Source organism: Macaca fascicularis, chromosome 15 (genome assembly GCF_037993035.2).
Source record: "Macaca fascicularis isolate 582-1 chromosome 15, T2T-MFA8v1.1".
In the NCBI taxonomy this organism is placed as follows: Eukaryota; Metazoa; Chordata; class Mammalia; order Primates; family Cercopithecidae; genus Macaca; species Macaca fascicularis.
The window spans coordinates 16,149,774-16,169,899 of NC_088389.1; the positions used below are offsets into that span (position 1 = coordinate 16,149,774).

Here is a 20,126-nt window from a genome sequence, read left to right on the forward strand (position 1 = left end):
ACCAACATGGAGAAACCCTGTCTCTACTAAAAATACAAAATTAGCCAGGTGTGGTGGTGCATGCCTGTAACCCCAGCTACTTGGGAGGCTGAGGCAGGAGAATCGTTTGAACCCAGGAGGCGGAGGCTGCAGTGAGCTGAGATCACATCATTGCACTCTAGCCTGGGCAACAAGAGCAAAACTCCATCTCAAAAAATATATATGTATGTATTTATATATGTATATCTGTATATGTATATATGTATATCTGTATATGTGTATATATATCTGTATATGTATATATGTATATCTATATATGCATATATCTGTATATATTTATATCTATATATGTATATATGTATATCTATGTGTATATATATCTGTATATATGTATATATCTATATATGTATATCTATATATGTATATATGTGTGTATATATACACATATATATGAGGCCCAGTGAAATCTGAATTTCAGATAAACAATGAAAATTTAGTATAAGTATGTTCTGTGCAATATTTGCAATATACTAATACTTCAAAAAATTTACTCATTGTTTATCTGAAATTTGAATTTAGCTGGGTGTCCTTTTATTCATCAATCCTTTACGTAGTAACACTGACCTTGGGCAGGAGATATTTCCTCTCCAAGCCTTGGTTTTTCAATCCATGGAATAAATATAATGATATCCACCTCGTAAGGTGGCTGTGATGGTGCAGGAAAGCCCTTAGCTCATGTCAAGTCCCTAGGAGAAGTTTGGAAAGTAGGAGTCATTGCCATCACCTTATTCTCACCCAGCCTCTTTCTGGATTTCTCCAACAGGTCTTGCAGAAACAGTCCATTGTGACCTTCAGCCTGTGGACCCCGAGAGGGGCAAGGTGACATATACCACTAGCCAGGTCTCGAAGGGCTGCGTGGCTCAGGTGCCCAATGCCATCCTTGAAGTCCATGTTCTCTTCCTGGAGTTCCCAAGGGTGAGTGTCCCATGGCAGGGTCGGGTGCGGGCTCAGAGGAAGCTCCAAGGCAGAAGGGGTGAGGGGTGCCTTTCTTGTGGCGTCCCTGGGGCAGTGGCTGAGTCCTCATTAGGCCCCCTGCCAAAAGAGTGATGTGGGCATCTCAAAGGGCCCATAAGAGGTGCCATTTCTAGGGGCAGGGTCTGGATCAGGGCAATCTTGTGGGTGCCACCACAAGACTCAGGTGGGAAGAGCTGAGTAGAGAAGAGCCAGATGGGTGGGGGCATCAAGCGAGTCTCGTTTATGCACCTCCGATGGTGGAGACCTCACGGAATCTTAGAGGACGCATGCAGCTTCTCTCTAGGGAGCTCAGACTTTGAAAAGTGCTTCTTGGGCCAGCCGTGGTGGCTCACGCCTGTAATCCCAGCACTTTGGGAGGCCGAGGCAGGTGGATCACGACGTCAGGAGATCGAGACCATCCTGGCCAACATGGTGAAACCCCGTCTCTACTAAAAATACAAAAATTAGCTGGGCGTGGTGGTGTGTGCCTGCAATCCCAGCTACTCGGGAGGCTGAGGCAGGAGAATCACTTGAACCCAGGAGGCGGAGGCTGCAGTGAGCCGACATTGCACCACCGCACTCAAGCCTGGGTGACAGAGTGAGACCTTGTCTCAAAAAAAAAAAAAAAAAAAGAAAAAGAAAAGTGCTTCTCAGTTGAGCCCAGATCTTTCTCCCTGGAATGTCCCCTATTGAACATCTGTGACCCTCAGAGATCCAAAGGCTGCTGCGGCCTGGAGACGATTCTCCCCAGGAGACCCCCCCTCAGCCCACCATCAGTTTGTCTGATATGTTTGTCCTTAATAATAATAACATGTTTGTTAAGCACTATGTGCTAGAGACGGTGCTAGGGCCAACTCTACGCCAGGAATTAAGCATCTCACATGTATTAAGCCTCCCGAGGCTCATCTGCCAGGGTCTGTTACTATCCCCACTTCTTGGAGAAGGAAACTGAGGCTGGCTGAGAGCAGTGGAGTGACATGCCCAGGGCCAGAGTTCACACTAGATCCCTGGGGATGCCAGAGCCAGCCTGCCACTTGGTTCCCCAGGTGGATCTCAGTATTCACGTGGCTTCTGGCCTGGTTGGACTGGAGGTTACACCTGGTTGGTGTGGCCTTAGGTCCTGATAACAACTTCGCTGTGTCAGCTCCGGGTAAACTTATGGCCGGTCTGCCCCCAAAACTGTTAAGTTGCCCTGCATTTGTGCAGTGATAAGAAAGTGCTCAGACCACCAATATCGGGGGACCCTGCTCCCCACCGCCCTGCCCTCCACGAGGACTGTGGGCTTTGATAATTTCCAAATCATAGATAGTGCCAAACACACTTTGTGTGGTTTTCATAGGCATTGTCATTTTTTTTCAAATTTGGTAATGATATTCAAAATAGGACTGCCTCTGTTAGTTCACGTTGTTTGTTTTAACGTTCAGGTCCCTGTGCCTCCTCTGGGTGACTGGGATCCCCCAACCGAATTGTTCAATACGGGGCCAGGGTGAGAGGAGGGCCCCTAGGCAGGTGTCCAGGTCTATGGGAGACAGGCGTGTAGACAGGTTTGTAGATAGCCAGCCAAGATCCAGGGGACTGGTGCGTTCTCAGGGGGCATGGGGCCAGGGTACCCCAGCTGCTACAGGATTAGGCAGGGCTTGTTATGGCCACACCATCCTGAACACACCTGATCTCATCTGATCTTAGAAGCTAAGGAGACTTGGGCCTGGAAGAAGCAACGTCATGGATGTCCAGGAGCTCACCAAGGAAGGAGGTGGTGTGGAAGAGTACAGAATAGAGTGAATGCAGAGTCAGAGGGAGCAGGCTCTGTCTGGGGTCATCAGGTGGCAGGAGCTAGAGGTTCCCCAGCAGGACAGGGGAGATGGCAAAGGCTTGTCGCCATATTATAAAGTTTATCTTTATCCTGTGAGCAATGACAGTTCTTGGAGGGATTTTAGGGGCACGGCAGGGGGCCACTGTGACTCATGCCATATTCCAAGAATCCCTCAGTTCATGACAACAAAATCTTCCCGTCAGCCTCTGCGTCTTCTAGGGAACTTGCTCCAGTGAGCTTCCACCTTTTAATTCAAGGAGCCAGGCTACAAGCTTCAGGGCTTTGAGGGATGTTCATTTGAGGAAGTGGTAGAGACATCTGGGGTCCAGGAAACCCAGGGTTCAGTCCTGGATCTGTCCCTGGCCAGCACCTCGCATAGCATCTGGTATGCCGAGGGTGGTCCTTCTCCCCACTCGCTGGTAGATACACCTTTCTTGGACTCAGGAGCTCGCCTGAGAACACAGAGTAGCAGAATCTGGTCCAGGGACCTGGCTTACACCAAATCACTCTTTTTGTTTGTTGGTTTTTTGTTGTTTTTGTTTGTTTGTTTTTGCCTCAGACTCCCAAGTAGCTGGGATTACAGGCGTCCGCCACCACACCCAGCTAATTTTTGTATTTTGTATTTCACCATGTTGGAGAGGCTAGTTTTGAACTCCTGACCTCAAATGATCCGCCCGCATCGGCCTCCCAGAGTGCAGGGATTACAGGCATGAGCCACTGCGTCCGGCCCCAAATAATGTGTGACTGAATGCATGCATGCGTGCACAAATGTGTGCACTGCTGTGTGACGTTGATGCAGGGATTGAGAACACAGGTTCTGGAGCCAGACAGCCCTCCAATTGAACTGCGACTCCACCTCTGAGAGCCACATTACCTTGGGCCACCTCTAAGCTTTGATTTTCCCATGGGAAACCTGGAACCATTCATTAACAGCACCTACCTCCCAGGGGTGTTGTAAGAATCTGGCGGGATGGTGCAAGCAAAACACCAAGCGCCGGACCTGCCCAGAGCGACTGCTCAACGTATGGTGGCTACGGTTATTGTTATTATTATTTCTCTCTGGGCTCCATTTCTCACCTGCAAACATCCTCATTTTGCCAGGGCTGTTACCGTTCACAGAACGTCTTTGCATCAGTTGAATAATTTGAACCTCAATGGTTATTGCTACAAGATCAATGGGGCAGGCCAGGCATGGTGGCTCATGCCTGTAATCCCATCCCAGCACTTTGGGAGGCTGAGGCAGGCAGATCACTTGAGGTTAGGAGTCTGAGACTAGCCTGGCCAACATGGTGAAACCCCATCTCTACGAAAAATACAAAAATTAGCCAGGTGTGGTGGCAGGTGCCTGTAATCCCAGCTACTAGGAAGGCTGAGGCAAGAGAATCACTTGAATCTGGGAGGCGGAGGTTGCAGTGAGCCGAGTTCGCGCCACTGCACTCCAGCCTGAGTGACAGAGCGAGACCCTGTCTCAAAAAAAAAAAAAAAAAAAAAAAAAAAAGATCAGTGGGGCAGGGCTGTGAATTCATTTTCAGCAGGGCAAGCTGAGGTCCAGTCTCACAGAGCTGGGCCTTCCTCCCCCTGGTGCTTCTTGTCTCCCTGCCCTGAGGGTTGTGCCCATGATCCCGCCAGCCCCTACTGCTGTGACCACTAAGGAACCTGTGGTTTCCCTGGGAGGCACCTTCCTCCCCAGGCATCCCCTAAGAGTGGGGTCTAGAGCTCACAGTCCCCCCTTGCGCAGCCCTCACCAGGTGCCCACTCTGTGCCCAGCCTGTGTGGATGATGCAGAGAGAAGGTAGAGCCAGGGAGGCACAGGTGGCATCAGCAGCTCTGGTACTGAGTGGTGGGATCAGCAAGTGGAGCTTCAGGGGGCCGCGGGTGATGGGGTGACGAGCACTGAAGGTAGAGGAGGGAGGGGCATTAGGGAAAAGGCCGCTGGTATCTAGCCCAATAGCAGGGTAGAGGGCATTCCAGGCAGAAGCCGGTGCATAGCAAAGGCCTAGAGGCATGGGGCTGGCCGTGGTAGTGGGGGTGGTGGCTCTTAGCAGCCAGCGCAATCCCTCCTGACCTATGGCCGGCTTCTTCGATCCCTGGCACAGAGAAGTGGCTTTCCCGTCCATCCCTCAGAATCCTCAGATTTCCTGTGGGTGGGTGGTAGATGGGCGGTGGCAGCCGAGAGCCTTGGGGAAGTGCCGCTCAGTGCGTGTGCTGGTCAGGTCTGCAGACAGCCCCGCTGGGCAGGGGCTGGATCTCGCTGGGTCCCTGAAGGGCAGGCCGGAGCCTGGATTCCGGGAGGGGGCCCAGGGTCACATCCTGACCCTCGGAGACAGGAAACCAGCCTGGTGTCTCAGCAATTCCCGTCAGGCTGTCTGGGCCGATCTGCTGTCCTCCTAACAAACGCACAGGCAGCCAGGCCAGGGCAGAGCTGGGTCAGCACTGATTCACCGGCTCCTGGGCAAACTTGGGGCAGCTGAGACCCCACCCACCCCTGAACAGACAGAGCCTGCAGGGCCCAGCACTGACTCACTGTTGACCAGAGGGGCAGGCAAGGCCACTCAGGCAGAGAGAGAGCTGGGAGGGACCTTAGCTCCCCCAGACTGTCCTGGGAGGCTGTGGGAGGCCATGGAAGGTAGCACAGCCCTCAGACTTGGGCAAAGGGGACCCCTGCCTGGGCTTGGGAGAAGCAGTTTCCCTCTGGCCCTCTGCCAATGGCAGCCCTCTCCCAGGGTGGGGAATCTGTGGGGCCAAAGGGATGTACCCCTCTGAAACCTGTACCCCTCCCTTCTAGATGATGCTCTGGGTACCCAGGACCCCAGAATCCCAAATGGCTTTGAGCCTTCTCTCAGGGCTGCAGGGATCTTTCCTGTTCCATCCTCCAGAGGAGCACTGCATGGCTACGTGAGCTCCCCCAGACCTGAAGGATGGTTGAGTTGGCTACTTGGGGAGGCAGGCATGGTGGAGTTTGGGTATCTGGGCTGAGATGTCCACATGTGGACACATGAACACCCTTGCTGGGCTGTCAGAACCACAGTGATGAAAAGGAGAAAGGACTGGGACCAGAGGCTGCCATTTGTATTCTTGTCTCAGGCCTTGCAAATATTAGAGGCAGGCTTGCTGAAGGGGCAGGATTGCGGGTTGAGGGGATCAGATGGGCTGAGCAGGGATTGTGCCTGCCCTCTTACTGCTGCATCCTTGGTGTTAAGCTTGGAGTCAGCCCAAGAATCAATATCTGTTGGATGGATGGATGGATGGATGGATGGATGGATGGATGGATGGATGAGAGGATGGATGGATGGATGGATGGATGGATGGATGAGAGGATGGATGGATGGATGGATGGATGAGAGGATGGATGGATGGATGGATGGATGGATGGATGGATGGATGGATGAGAGGATGGATGGATAGATAGATGGATGAATGAGAGGATGGATGGATGGATGGATGGATGAGAGGATGGATGGATGAGTGAGAGGATGGATGGATGGATGGATGGATGGGAGGATGGATGGATGGATGAGTGAGAGGATGGATGGATGGATGGATGGATGCATAAGAGGATGGATGGATGGATGGATGGATGGGAGGATGGATGGATGGATGGATGGGAGGATAGATGGATGGGAGGATGGATGGATGGATGGATGGATGGATGGATGGATGGATGGATGGATGGATGGATGGGAGGATGGATGGATGGATGGATAGATGGATGGATGGGAGGATGGATGGATGGGTGGATGGGTGGGTGGATGGGTGGGTGGATGGATGGATGGATGGATGGGTGGATGGATGGATGGATGGATGGATGGATGGATGGATGGGTGGATGGATGAGAAGATGGATGGATAAGAGAAAGGAGGGGGGAAGGGAGAGAAGATGAAAGAAAGGAAGGAAAACTGTACACTCTTTTTTTTTTTTTTTTTTTGAGACAGAGTCTTGCTCTGTCACCCAGGCTGGAGTGCAGTGGCCAGATCTTGGCTCACTGCAAGCTTCGCCTCCCGGGTTCACGCCATTCTCCTGCCTCAGCCTCCCGAGTAGCTGGGACTACAGGCGCCCGCCACCTTGCCTGGCTAGTTTTTTGTATTTTTTAGTAGAGACGGGGTTTCACCGTGTTAGCCAGGATGGTCTCCATCTCCTGACCTCGTGATCCACCCGTCTCGGCCTCCCAAAGTGCTGGGATTACAGGCTTGAGCCACCGCGCCCGGCCAGAAAACTGTACATTCTTATAAGCATTTGGTGATTAGCTATTCCCAAGGGGGCTGATGGTGTCCCTTGCTGTTTATGTCTGGTGGTTTGGACGTGTTGGTTTATTCTCTGCCAAGCTCCTGAGGACAGAGTTATGCTTTTTCTGTCCTGCTTTGAGAAAACAGAAGCCCCAGGCTGGGCCCAGTGCCGGCCTCTCAGACAGGCAAATGAGTTGGAGAGGTGAGGATACGTGGGCTGACCACCAGAAGGACTGGAGGTACCAGGGGCCCCCTCAGCTGAGGAAGAAGCATATTTCTCCAGGGGATTCTGAAAACCCATTCTGTGGCCATCTGGCTGGAGACCAGGACTCCTAGATGTAAAATGCTGGGACCCCCAGGAGGCAGCCTGGGATCTAGGGGCCACACAATTCTAGAACATCACTGAGCTCAACTCCTCCCTGCACAGATGGGGAGGCTGAGGCTCAGAGATAGGATGCCATAGCGAGGCATGGCTGAGAGATTTGTAGTTCTCACTAGCTGCAGCCCACCTCTAACTGGACCCATGCTTCCCAGCCCCTAAACCATGGATGGCTCTCCATGGATGACTGTGCAAGGGGAGAATCAGTGGGATTAAAAAGCCAACCAGGCCAGGCGTGGTGACGTACGCCTGTAATCTCAGCACTTTGGGAGGCCGAGATGGGTGGAACATTTGAGGTCGGGAGTTCGAGACCAGCCTGGCCGTCTCTACTAAAAATACAAAAATTAGCCGGGCATGGTGGCGGGTGCCTGTAGTCCCAGCTACTCAGGAGGCTAAACCAGGAGAATTACTTGAACCCAGGAGGCGGAGGTTGCAGTGAGCCGAGATCGTGCCACTGCACTCCAGCTTGGCTGACAGAGCAAGACTCTGTCTCAAAAAAAAAAAAAAAAAAAAAAGCCAAACTATTCCCACATGTTTAGCTGGGTACTGGACAACCTACTTTGCAGGTAGAATCGCACTGAAACCTCCTAAGTCTATGAAGTGGGAATACCATTTTCCAAATCAGGAAACTGAGGCCTAGAGAGGCATGGTGACTGTCCAAGGTCATAGGCTAATGACGGAGCTCCCATCTGAATTCAGGTCTGTCTGGCTTTGATCCCTTCCCCTGCCACCCTGCCTGTAGGATCATCTGAGTTTTCTGAGGTGGACAGAGGGATGGCTGGCTCCAATCTGACCGCCTCTGGTCTGGCCCTGGGAGGGTGGGGGCTGCAGGCAGCCCTGAGGCTCCACTCCTAGAAGAATTGCTGGAAGCGACTTTCTATAAGTGGCTACTAGCACTCAGGGCCTCCTCATCGAAATCCCCCCTTCCCGCCACCAACTGCTGGGCAACAATGGCATCTGTGGGACATTGGCACAAAAATAGAAACAAGGTCTCCCGCCCACCCGCTCAGGGAGGGGACCGGGTAGGTGCAGGCTGGCTGGGCTGGGGGTGAGGGGCTGGCCAGACTGCGGAATTCCCAGGGTCCCATGAGGAAGGCTAGGAGCTTGGGGTTGGGGGCAAGGCTGGCGCCATCGTTCTTTGCCTCTGGGGCCCCCGGCCGGGAGAGAAGGGGGAAGTCGGTGTGCGTGTGAGTGGCCATGGCAGTGAGTCAGGGCCGTGGGGAGGGAAATGTTTGCTGTAGAAACCCTGACTGGGTTTTTCTGGTAACCAGCTGGCTTTCAGCTTGGCCCTGCAGCTCAGAGAACCTGAGCACCCAGCTTTCCAGCCCCCCTGAGTTTCCCCATACTCACTTGCCATGTGACTCAAGGCCCCCACCTCCTACCTGCCCTCAAGCCTGCAGGGAAGGACTCAGTGACAACTGAGTGGTAGCTTTGGTTCGTGAGCTCTGGGATGAGAGCTGAGTGTCCCGACAAACATCCCGAAGTTTCGGCCTCCCCGTCACCCTCACACCCAGCATGACCAGGCTGTGACCTGCACTTCCCTTTTTTTCATTTCCTTTATCCATAGCCCCACCTGGTATTGGTTCCCATCCCTGTCCTACCCCCATTTCACAGATGAGGAAAACTGAGGCATAGAGGAACAGGGACAGTGGCGGAGCAGCAGCAGGACTGGATGGCCACGGGGCTCCTTCCTCCCCACTCAGGGCTTGGCCATCAGACTGCACCCTGACTCCTGCAGCACGCTTGGCCTGTGGGTGTCACCATGGGATGGTGGATGGATGTCCTCATCCACCACAGGCTGTGCTGTCTCCTGCTGGGGGCCCATCTCTTCATCATGTGAGCATTGCAGTTCTTTCCTCCAGGTGGGGACAAGCAGGTGGGGCCGCACAGCAATGGACCGTAGGGCAATCTGGCAGAGAGGTGCAGTGGAGAGAGAGGACATGGTCCAGGGAATGCAGGCCCCATTCTGGCACCAGGATGACGTGCGCTGGGCTCCTGACTCAGTCACTCCCCAGCAGCAGCTGCTTCTTTTTTTTTGTGGGGGTGGGGGAGTGGGACAGAGTCTTGCTCTGTCACCCAGGCTGGAGTGCAGTCACACGATCTTGGTTCACAACAACCTCCGCCTCCTGGGTTCGAGTGATTCTCCTGCCTCAGCCTCCCAAGTAGCTGGGACTGCAGGTGCCCGTCACCACACCCGGCTAATTTTTGTATTTTTAGTAGAGACTGGATTTCACCATGTTGGCCAGGCTGGTCTCGAACTCCTGACCTCAAGTGATCCACCTGCCTCAGCCTCCCAAAGTGCTGGGATTACAGGTGTGAGACACCGTGCCCAGCCCCCAGCAGCTTCTATGCTGTATCTGCAAAATGGGAGAATATTGGTGCCTGCTTCCCTCATAGCTCACGCCCATCCACAGCACAGGCTGGGCACCCATGAGAAATTATTTTGCAGGAATTCAGTATCAGCAATTCAAGATATTCTGCTGTTTTTTAAATAGCTTTATTAAGATAAAATTCACCCATGTAAAGTGTACAGTTGAGCAGTTTTGGTATACACACAGAGGTGTCCAAACCATATTCGATTGTTCAAGTATGCATCCCATCAGGGTAAAGAGGCTGGGGCGGGTTCATTCTCAGCAATGCTGGCAGCTCAGTTGTGCCAGTGCCTTTCCCGACACCACACGGATGGGTATCACATTGCTCCCATGAATTTCCAGGAATGATCACAATCCTGCTTCTTTATTTTTATTTTTTCTGAAGACAGGGTGTCACTACGTGGCCCAGGCTGGTCTCACACTCATGGCATCAAGCGATCCTCCTGCCTCTCAAAATACTGGCATTACTTGCATGAGCCACCAAGCCTAGCTTTGCTTCTTTTTTCTTTTCTTTTCTATCTTTTGTGTGTGTGTGTGTGTGTGTCTGTGTGTGTGATCACAATCCTGGAACAAAATGTCATTTCGGACATGTAGATATGTATTTCATATTTTATTAAAATACAGTATTAAATCCAGTATTCAACTTTTAAGTCTTTAGAAAGCATAATTTTTTGCTTTTTTTTGTTGAGATGGAGTCTCACTCGGTTGCCCAGGCTGGAGTGCAATGGCGCCATCTCGGCTCACTGCAAGCTCTGCCTCCCTGGTTCACACCATTCTCCTGCCTCAGCCTCCTGAGTAGCTGGGACTACAGGCACCCATCACCACACACGGCTAATTTTTTTTTTGTATTTTTTTAGTAGAAACAAGGTTTCACTGTGTTAGCCAGGATGGTCTCCATCTCCTGACCTCGTGATCTACCCGCCTCCGCCTCCCAGCGTGCTGGGATTACAGGCATGAGCCACTGTGCCTGGCCAAGAAAGCATAATATTTTAAAAAACTGTCAGGCATGGTGGCTCACACCTGTAATCCCAGCACTTTGGGAGGCCGAGGTGGGTGGATCGTTTGAGTCCAGGAGTTCAACACCAGCCTGGGCAACATAGTGAAACCCCATCTCTACAAAAAATACAAAAATTAGCCAGGCGTACTGGTGTATGCCTGTAGTCCCAGCTATTTAGGAGGCTACGGCAGGAGGATCACTTGATCCTGAGAGGCAGAAGTTGCAGTGAGCAATCATGCCACTGCACTCCAGCCTGGGCAACAGAGGGAGACCCTGTCTTAAAAGAAAAGAAAAAGAATTATATATATAATATGTATAATATATATATATTCAAAGCTGATGAAACAATATATTTGGAAAACCAAAAGTTATAAATCCACTAGAAAACATTAATCAAAACATGAACTTATACAAACATAAATTTGAAACATATCTTATTCCATAAATTAGCATAAAATAATTATTTAAAAATAACTAACCTAAGTGGGCGCAGTGGCTCATGCCTATAATCCCAGCACTTTGGGAGGCTGAGGCAGGCAGATCATAGGTCAAGAGATTAAGACCATCCTGGCCAAAAGGGTGAAACCCCTTCTCCACTAAAAATACAAAAATTAGGCTGGGCACGGTGGCACATGCCTGTAATCCCAGCACTTTGGGAGACCGAGGCGCATGGATCATGAGGTCAGGAGTTTGAGACCAGCCTGGCCAAGATGAAGAAACCCCGTCTCTACTAAAAATACTAAAACTAGCCAGGTGCAGTTGCGAGCGCCCGTAATCCCAGTTACTCAGGAGTCTGAGGCAGGAGAATCGCTTGAACCCAGGAGGTGGAGGTTGCGGTAAGCGGAGATCGCTGCACTTTAGCCTGGGCGACAGAGCAAGACTCCATCTCAAAAAAAAAAAAAAAAAAAATACAAAAATTAGCTGGGCATGGTGGTGCACGCCTGTAGTCCCAGCTCCTCCCGTGGCTGAGGCAGGAGAATCACTGAACCCCAGGAGGTGGAGGGTGCAGTGAGCTGAGATTGTGCCATTGCACTCCAGCATGGCAACAGAGCAAGACTCCATCTCAAAAAATAATAATAAATAAAAAAAAACTAAATGGCAACTAAAATGAAAAAAAAATTTTGTGAGTGTTTACAAGTAATTGATCATAACCAATTACAAATTGCTTTGTTCCTTCTCCACTCTCACTGCTTCACTTGTATTTTTAGTAGAGACGAGCCTTAAAAAAAGAAACAAAATATTTGTGACACATTGAAAATGAAAGACTATTATTTGTTCTTTTTGTGTTTTAAAGAGGAAACTTAAAAGCAAAGAGTAATGATGGTATCATTATTGAGTAACAGAAATATTTCTGGGCAGATTTTTCCAGTGACTGAAACACTGTCTCTGGCTTTGTGACGTCCGTTGGGGAAATGACAAGATGATTAGAAGTTAAATCTCAAAACTTTCCACTGGTGTCTTCATCTTGAAATATCCTTCCCCGGCCGGGCGCGGTGGCTCAAGCCTGTAATCCCAGCACTTTGGGAGGCCGAGACGGGCGGATCACGAGGTCAGGAGATTGAGACCATCCTGGCTAACACGGTGAAACCCCGTCTCTACTAAAAAATACAAAAAAAAAAAAAAAAAAACTAGCCGGGCGAGGTGGCGGGCGCCTGTAGTCCCAGCTACTTGGGAGGCTGAGGCAGGAGAATAGCGTAAACCCGGGAGGCGGAGCTTGCAGTGAGCTGAGATCCGGCCACTGCACTCCAGCCCGGGCGACAGAGCGAGACTCCGTCTCAAAAAAAAGAGAAATATCCTTCCCCTTTTTCATAACTTTGAAGAGAGCTTTTGAATCATCTTTTAGACTGGCAGCTTTTGTATGAGAGCACTGGGAGTCTGTGTTTCAGCAAACTACATTTGTCTTTGTCCTTGTACTCACAAGAGCTTCTGAGGCTTACCTGTCTTTTTTTTTTTTTTAGGCGGAGTTTCACTCTTGTTGCCCAGGCTGGAGTTCAATGGCGCAATCTTGTCTCGATGCAACCTGCACCTCCTGGGGTTCAAGCGATTCTCCTACCTCAGCCTCCCGAGTAGCTGGGATTACAGGCGTGTGCCACCACACCCGGCTAATTTAGTATTTTTAGTAGAGACGGAGTTTCTCCATGTTGGTCAGGCTGGTCTTGAACTCCCAAACTCAGGTGATCCGCCCACCTCAGCCTCCCAAAGTGCTGGGATTACAGGCGTGAGCCACCACTCCCGGCCTTCCTGTCTTAGTCTCAGCACTCACCTGTTCACATGCCACTAGTTCAGAAAGCCTTTGAGGTCATTCTTTCAATAGACACTGCCTTGTGGATCGCTGTGTTCTTTTTCTTCTTGGGAATAAGGTGTAGAAAAATGTGCTAGGGAAGGATGTGCTACACAAAAATGTGTAGAAAAATGTGAGAGTGGTTGGGTGCGGTGGCTCATGCCTATAATCCTAGCACTTTGGGAGGCCAAGGCGGGCGGATCACCTGAGGTCAGGAGTTTGAGCCCATCCTGGCCAACATGGCGAAACCCCATCTTTACTAAAAATACAAAAATTAGCTGGGCGTGGTGGCATGCACCTGTAGTCCCAGCTCCTTGGGAGGCTGAGGCAAGAGAATCACTTGAACCCAGGAGGTGGAGGTTGCAGTGAGCTGGGATCGCACCATTGCACTCCAGCCTGGGCAGGAAGAGTGAAACTCCATCTCAAAAAAAAAAAAAAAAGAAAAGAAAAGAAAAACGTGAGAGCACAGGCCTGTCTCCGCACCAATCCCAGCCCCTGGCTGACTTCCTGTGTCATCAAAGGCAAATGACTTCACCTCTCAGGGCTTTGGTTCCCTCATCTGTAAGTGAAAATAATGGTGGCCGGGCGCAGTGGCTCATGCCTGTAATTCCAGCACTTTGGGAGGCCGAGGTGGGCAGATCATTTGAGGTCAAGAATTTAAGACCAGTCTGGCGAACATGCTGAAACCCCATCTCTACTAAAAATACAAAAATTAGCCAGCCATGGTGGCACTCACCTGTAGTCCCAGCTACTCAGGACACTGAGGCAGGAGAATTGCTTGACCCAGGAGGCAGAGGTTGCAGTGAGCCAAAGTTGTGCCATTGCACTCCAGCCTGGGCAACAGAGCAAGACTCTGTCTCAAAAAAAAAAAAAAAAAGAATGGTAGCTCATGCCTGTAATTCCGGTACTTTGGGAAGCCGAGGTGGGAGAATTGCTTGAGCCTAGGAGGTTGAGGCTGCAGTGAGCCATGACTGCACTACTGCACTTCAGCCTGGACAGCAGAGCAAGACCCTGTCTCAAAAAACAAAGAAAAGCCAGCCTGGCCAACATAGTGAAACCCTGTCTCTACTAAAAAAATAAAAAAAAAATCAGCCGGCCACATTGGCTCATGCCTGTAATCCCGGCACTTTGGGAGGCTGAGGCGGGCGGATCACGAGGTCAGGAGATCGAGACCATCCTAGCTAACACGGTGAAACCCCGTCTCTACTAAAAATACAAAAAAAAAAAAAAATTAGCCAGGCGTGGTGGTGCATGCCTGTAGTCCCAGCTACTCAGGAGGCTGAGGCAGGAGAATGGCATGAACCCAGAAGGCAGAGCTTGCGGTGAGCCAAGATTGCACCACTGCACTCCAGCCTTGGCAACAAAGCAAGACTCCGTCTCAAAAAAAAAAAAAAAAGAAATTAATCTGGTGTGGTGGCACACACCTGTAGTCCTACCTACTCAGGAGGCTGAGGCAGGAGAATTGCTTGAACCTCAGGTTGTAGTGAGCCGAGATTGTGCCACTGCATTCCATCCTGGGTGACAGAGCAAGACCCTGTCTCAAAAAAAAAAAAAAAAAAAAAAGTCAGGCGGGGTGGTTCATGCCTATAATCCCAGCACTTTGGGAGGCTGAGGCAGGTGGGTCACAAGGTCAGAGTTCGAGACCAGCCTGACCAACATGGTGAAACCCTGTCTCTACTAAAAATACAAAAATTAGCCAGGCATGGTAGCTGGTGCCTGTAGTCCCAGCTACTCGGGAGGCTGAGGCAGGAGAATCACTTGAACCCAGGAGGCAGAGGTTGCAGTGAGCCAAGATTGTGCCACTGCACTCCAGCCTGGGTGACAGAGCGAGCCTCCACCTCAAAGAAAAAATAAATAAAAGCCAGCCTGGCCAACGTGGTAAAACTCCATCTCTAGCAAAAATACAAAAATTAGCCGGTATAGTAGCAGGTGCCTGTAATCCCAGCTACTCGGGAGGCTGAGGCAGGAAAATTGCTTGAACCCAGGAGGCAGAGGTTGCAGTGGGCTGAGATCGTGTCACTGCACTCCAACCTGGACGACAGAGGGAGACTCTGTCTCCTTTTTTTTTTTTTTTGAGACAGAGTCTCTCTCTGTCGCCCAGGCTGGAGTGCAGTGGCCGGATCTCAGCTCACTGCAAGCTCCGCCTCCCGGGTTTACGCCATTCTCCCGCCTCAGCCTCCCGAGTAGCGGGGACTACAGGTGCCCGCCACCTCGCGCGGCTAGTTTTTTGTATTTTTTAGTAGAGACGGGGTTTCACCGTGTTAGCCAGGATAGTCTTGATCTCCTGACCTCGTGATCCGCCCGTCTTGGCCTCCCAAAGTGCTGGGATTACAGGCTTGAGCCACCGCGCCCGGCCGACTCTGTCTCTTAAAAAAAAAAAAAAAAAAAAAAAAGGCTGGGCACAGTGGCTCACGCCTGTAATCCCAGCAGTTTGGGAGGCCGAGGCAAGTGGATCACAAGGTCAGGAGATCGAGACCAACCTGGCTAACACGGTGAAACCCCGTCTCTACTAAAAATACAAAAAGGTAGCCGGGTGTGGTGGCGGGCGCCTGTAGTCCCAGCTACTCGGGAGGCTGAGGCAGGAGAATGGCGTGAACCTGGGAGGCAGAGTTTGCAGTGAGCCGAGATAGCACCCCTGCACTCCAGACTGGGCAACACAGTAAGACTCTGTCTCAAAAAAAACAAACAAGGCCGGGCGCGGTGGCTCAAGCCTGTAATCCCAGCACTTTGGGAGGCCGAGACGGGTGGATCACGAGGTCAGGAGATCGAGACCATCCTGGTGAACATGGTGAAACCCCGTCTCTACTAAAAAATACAAAAAACTAGCCGGGCGAGGTGGCGGCGCCTGTAGTCCCAGCTACTCGGGAGGCTGAGGCAGGAGAATGGCGTAAACCCGGGAGGCGGAGCTTGCAGTGAGCTGAGATCCGGCCACTGCAACTCCAGCCCGGGAGACAGAGCGAGACTCCGTCTCAAAAAAAAAAAAAAAAAAAAAAGATATTTACCTCTTAAGTTTGTTGCAAGGATTAAATGAGTTAATGTGTAAAGCACTTAGAGCAGTCCTGGGATTTAATAGGCCCTATTTACATGGTAGGTAGGTATTGTTGTTGTTATAAAAACATTCTAAATGTATATACCATTGAACAATTAAAAATGTTAATGCAGTGGGTACGTCTCAAGACATAAATGATTTCAACTTCACATTCTTATATCAAAATAATGGCATTATACCAAAAACAACACCCCAGGATTTTAGTACTTTAAAATGGTAAGACAAGCAGGAATACTGCAAACTGGGAGAGCAACTGTGACTGTCTCATGTGGGCTGGAAGCAGAGCTGTCACTCAGGGACAGCAGGAGAGTTGGTGGGGATGATGGGGCGGGGGATCGCTGCCTCCACACACAGGACACTCCCTAAGGCCCAGTACACAATAGGTGCTCAGTAGAAATAATAAATCTTACCAGGCGCGGTGGCTCATGCCTATAATCCTAGCACTTTGGGAGGCTGAGGCGGGTGGATCACAAGGTCAAGAGATCGAGACCAGCCTGGCCAAAATGGTGAAACCCCATCTCTACTAAAACTACCAAAATTATCTGGGTGTGTTGGCATGCACCTGTAGTCCTAGCTACTTGGGAAGCTGAGGCAGGAGGATCACTTGAACTCAGGAGGCAGAGGTTGCAGTGAGCCAAGATTTTGTCACTGCACTCCAGCCTGGTGACAGGGAGACTCCGTCTCAAAAAAAAAAAAAAGAAAAATAATAAAACTTGATCCTTGATGGATGAAGTTCAGGCTCATCCTTTTTTTTTTTTTTTTTTTTTTTTTTTTTGAGACAGAGCTTTACTCTTGTTGCCCAGGCTGGAGTGTAATGGCGCATTCTTGGCTCACTGCAACCTCCACCTCCTGGGTTCAAGAGATTCTCCTGCCTCAGCCTCCCAAGTAGCTGGAATTACAGGCGTCTACCACCACACCTGGCTAATTTTTTGTATTTTTAGTAAAACGGGGTTTCACCTTGTTGGACAGGCTGGTCTCGAACTCCTGAGTTCGAGATCCACCCGCCTCAGGTGATCCACCCGCCTCAGCCTCCCAAAGTGCTGGGATTACAGGCGTGAGCCACTGTGCCCAGCCTAATTTTTTTCCTCTCTTCAGATTTGCTGGGCTTACCTCCTTCATTTGTTTAGTGTGAATTCCCTAAGGATGGCCAGAGGGCCAGGCACTACCCCGGGCACTGGGAGGCGAGGGTGGACAGAGCAGGCAGGGAGATTGGAGTGGAAGCACCCAAGTCATCACTGCCTATCTGGGTGACACAACCTATGCAAATCTAACTGGTCTGTGTGCGTCTCCCCTCTGTGTTCCCCAGGACCTGTCACAGCTGGAGCTGACTCTCCAGGCATCCAAGCAAAATGGCACCCAGCCCCGAGAGGTGCTTCTGGTCCTCAGTGTAAACAGCAATGTTTTCCTGCAGCTCCAGGCCCTGGGAATCCCACTGCACTTGGCCTACGTGAGTGTGTTCCCACCAACCCCAGGCTGAGGCTCTGGCCATGGGAGGTCCCTGCTGTCTATCTCTGTGGGCCAGGGTCTCCCACCCTAGCGGCCCGGCCCTGCTTCTCCCTTTCATCCTGACATTATTCACCAGGGTCCTGCCTGGTGAATCCAATGATCTTTACCAGAGAGAACCCAGAGGGCAGCAGGACTACAGTAAAGAGTCTAGACCAAGAGGTGGGAGTCAGGCTGATGTGCAGCCCTGGCCAACTCTGGTCCTCTGCATAGTCTCAGTTTGCCTCTCTGTCCAGTGGGACAACTGAACTCAGCATTTTATAAGATAATCTTTTCATTGTCTTTGAAAAAGTTACGTGACATATATTTGAAAATATTTAAAGACAGAGGAAAAGAGCCAGGAGAAAACCTAACAATGAGGCCGGGTGAGGTGGCTCAAGCCTGTAATCCCAGCACTTTGGGAGGCCGAGACGGGCGGATCACGAGGTCAGGAGATCGAGACCATCCTGGCCAACATGGTGAAACCCTGTCTCTACTAAAAAATACAAAAAACTAGCTGGGCAAGGTGGCGGGCAGCTGTAGTCCCAGCCACTCGGGAGGCTGAGGCAGGAGAATGGCGTAAACCCAGGAGGCGGAGCTTGCAGTGAGCTGAGATCCGGCCACTGCACTCCAGCCTGGGCGACAGAGCGAGACTCCGTCTCAAAAAAAAAAAAAAAAAAAAAAAAAAAGAAAACCTAACAATGTGTTAACAGTGGTTATGGCTGGGAAGCGGGATTAGGAAAAACATTTATTTGGTTCTTTATACTTTGTTGAGTATTCAAGAGTTGCTTTAAATGGATTTGGCCTATTTTGGAGAAAAAAAAATATTTTTTTAAAAACTCAAGTTTTCGGGTCAGCTGTGGATTTGGGAAAAAAGTTAAAAACAAACAACCAAAAGCCTCAAGTTTTAGCAAGTGTTAGAGACATCCACCAGAGACAGGAGGCCAGGGAGCTGGGACCACTGCCAGGGGTCAGGGCTGGAGGAGGTGGGGTGGCTTGCCAGCACTGCCTCCTCCACGTGGAATGTCTGAGAGGTGGGCCCCAGATGTGAGCAGCTGTTGTTTACAAGAGAGAAAGCAGAGGGCAGGAAGGGGAGAGCCCGGGGGAGAGCAAAGATAGCAAAGGGGAGAGAGGCAGAAAAAGAAACATACCCACTGGGGGAAGGAGGCAGGCTTGAGCAAAGTTGGGCGTGGGGGACAGGGGAGAAGCTTCTAGACTGGTGACAGGGACAGCACAGAGACAGTCAGACACGACCAAGCCAGCATGTGAAAGTCCTAGGAGGGAGGGGGCCAAATCCAACCACCAGGGCCAAGAGGATTTGACTCCTTGCAGCCCATCCCTCGGCGCCCAGAAGAGGAATCGAGGTCCCAGAGGGGGCGTGGCCTTTGTCATGGATCCTCCCCATTCCTGATCTGAGTCCGTGCCGCCCAGAGTGACGCAGGAATGAAACGCGCCCGTCAGCCGGAAGGTCGCAGCAGCCGCCGGCTCTAGCCTCGGCCACGCCGCCTTCCTCCTGGGGCCGTGCAGCTTCCCGAGCGGGCTCCCTGGGGCCCGTGGCCAAAGGGGACAAAGAGGCCAAGGCGCGGCCTTGGTGCCAGACCCAGTGCCAGGCGACCAACAGACGTCGAGCCCTGCTGTATCCCCATTTTACAGAGGATGACTCAAGGATCAGATCCTTTTCCCAACCCAGCTATGTAAAGCCAGTGTCCCAGCCCTTTCCCATTCCGCGGGCTGGGTTCCTCACGCAAGGTGCCCATCACTTTCCCCCCTTGTTGAATTCCTGCAGAGAAGGTATCTGCTTCCTTCTAGATGGGTCATTCTAGGGTGTCTTCTCTACTGTTGCCATCTGGCAGTCCTCAATATCTAGCTTGGGCCGGGCGACCTGGCTCATGTCTGTAATCCCAACACTTTGGGAAGCTGAGGCAGGAGGGTTTCCTTTTTTTTGAGACAGAGTTTCACTCTTGTTGCCCAGGCTGGAGTGCAATGGCCCGATCTCGCCTCACTGCAACCTTCGCCTCCTGGGTTCAAGGAATTCTCCTGCCTCAGCCTCCCAAATAGCTGGGATTACAGGCACCCGCCACCACGCCTGGCTAATTTTTTGTATTTTTAGTAGAGACAGGGTTTCATACTATGTTGGCTAGGCTGGTCTCAAACTCCTGACCTCAGGGGATCCACCCACCTCGGCCTCTCAAAGTGCTGAGATTATAGGCATGAGCCACTGTGCCTGGCCAGGAGGGTCTCTTGAGGCCAGAAGTTAGAGACCAACCTGGGAAACATAGTGAGACCCTCGTTTCTAAAAAATAACAATTAAATTTTTTTTTTTTTTTTTTTTTGAGACAGAGTCTCGCTCTGTCACCCAGGCTGGAGTGCAGTGGCCGGATCTCAGCTCACTGCAAGCTCCACCTCCTGGGTTTACGCCATTCTCCTGCCTCAGCCTCCCGAGTAGCTGGGACTACAGGCGCCTGCCACCTCGCCTGGCTAAGTTTCTGTATTTTTAGTGGAGACGGGGTTTCACTGTGTTAGCCAGGATGGTCTCG

General features: G+C 51.1%; 1 protein-coding gene across 1 annotated transcript in view; it reads left to right on the forward strand.

Annotated features, from left to right (window-relative positions):
* ENG (endoglin) overlaps nucleotides 1-20,126 on the forward strand; it is a 43,970-nt gene that overhangs the window by 10,769 nt on the left and 13,075 nt on the right. The window contains exons 2-3 of the mRNA XM_045372691.2: nucleotides 803-954; nucleotides 17,414-17,554. Coding sequence (XP_045228626.2) covers nucleotides 803-954; nucleotides 17,414-17,554 — 293 coding nt within the window. The remainder of the gene's footprint in view (nucleotides 1-802; nucleotides 955-17,413; nucleotides 17,555-20,126) is intronic.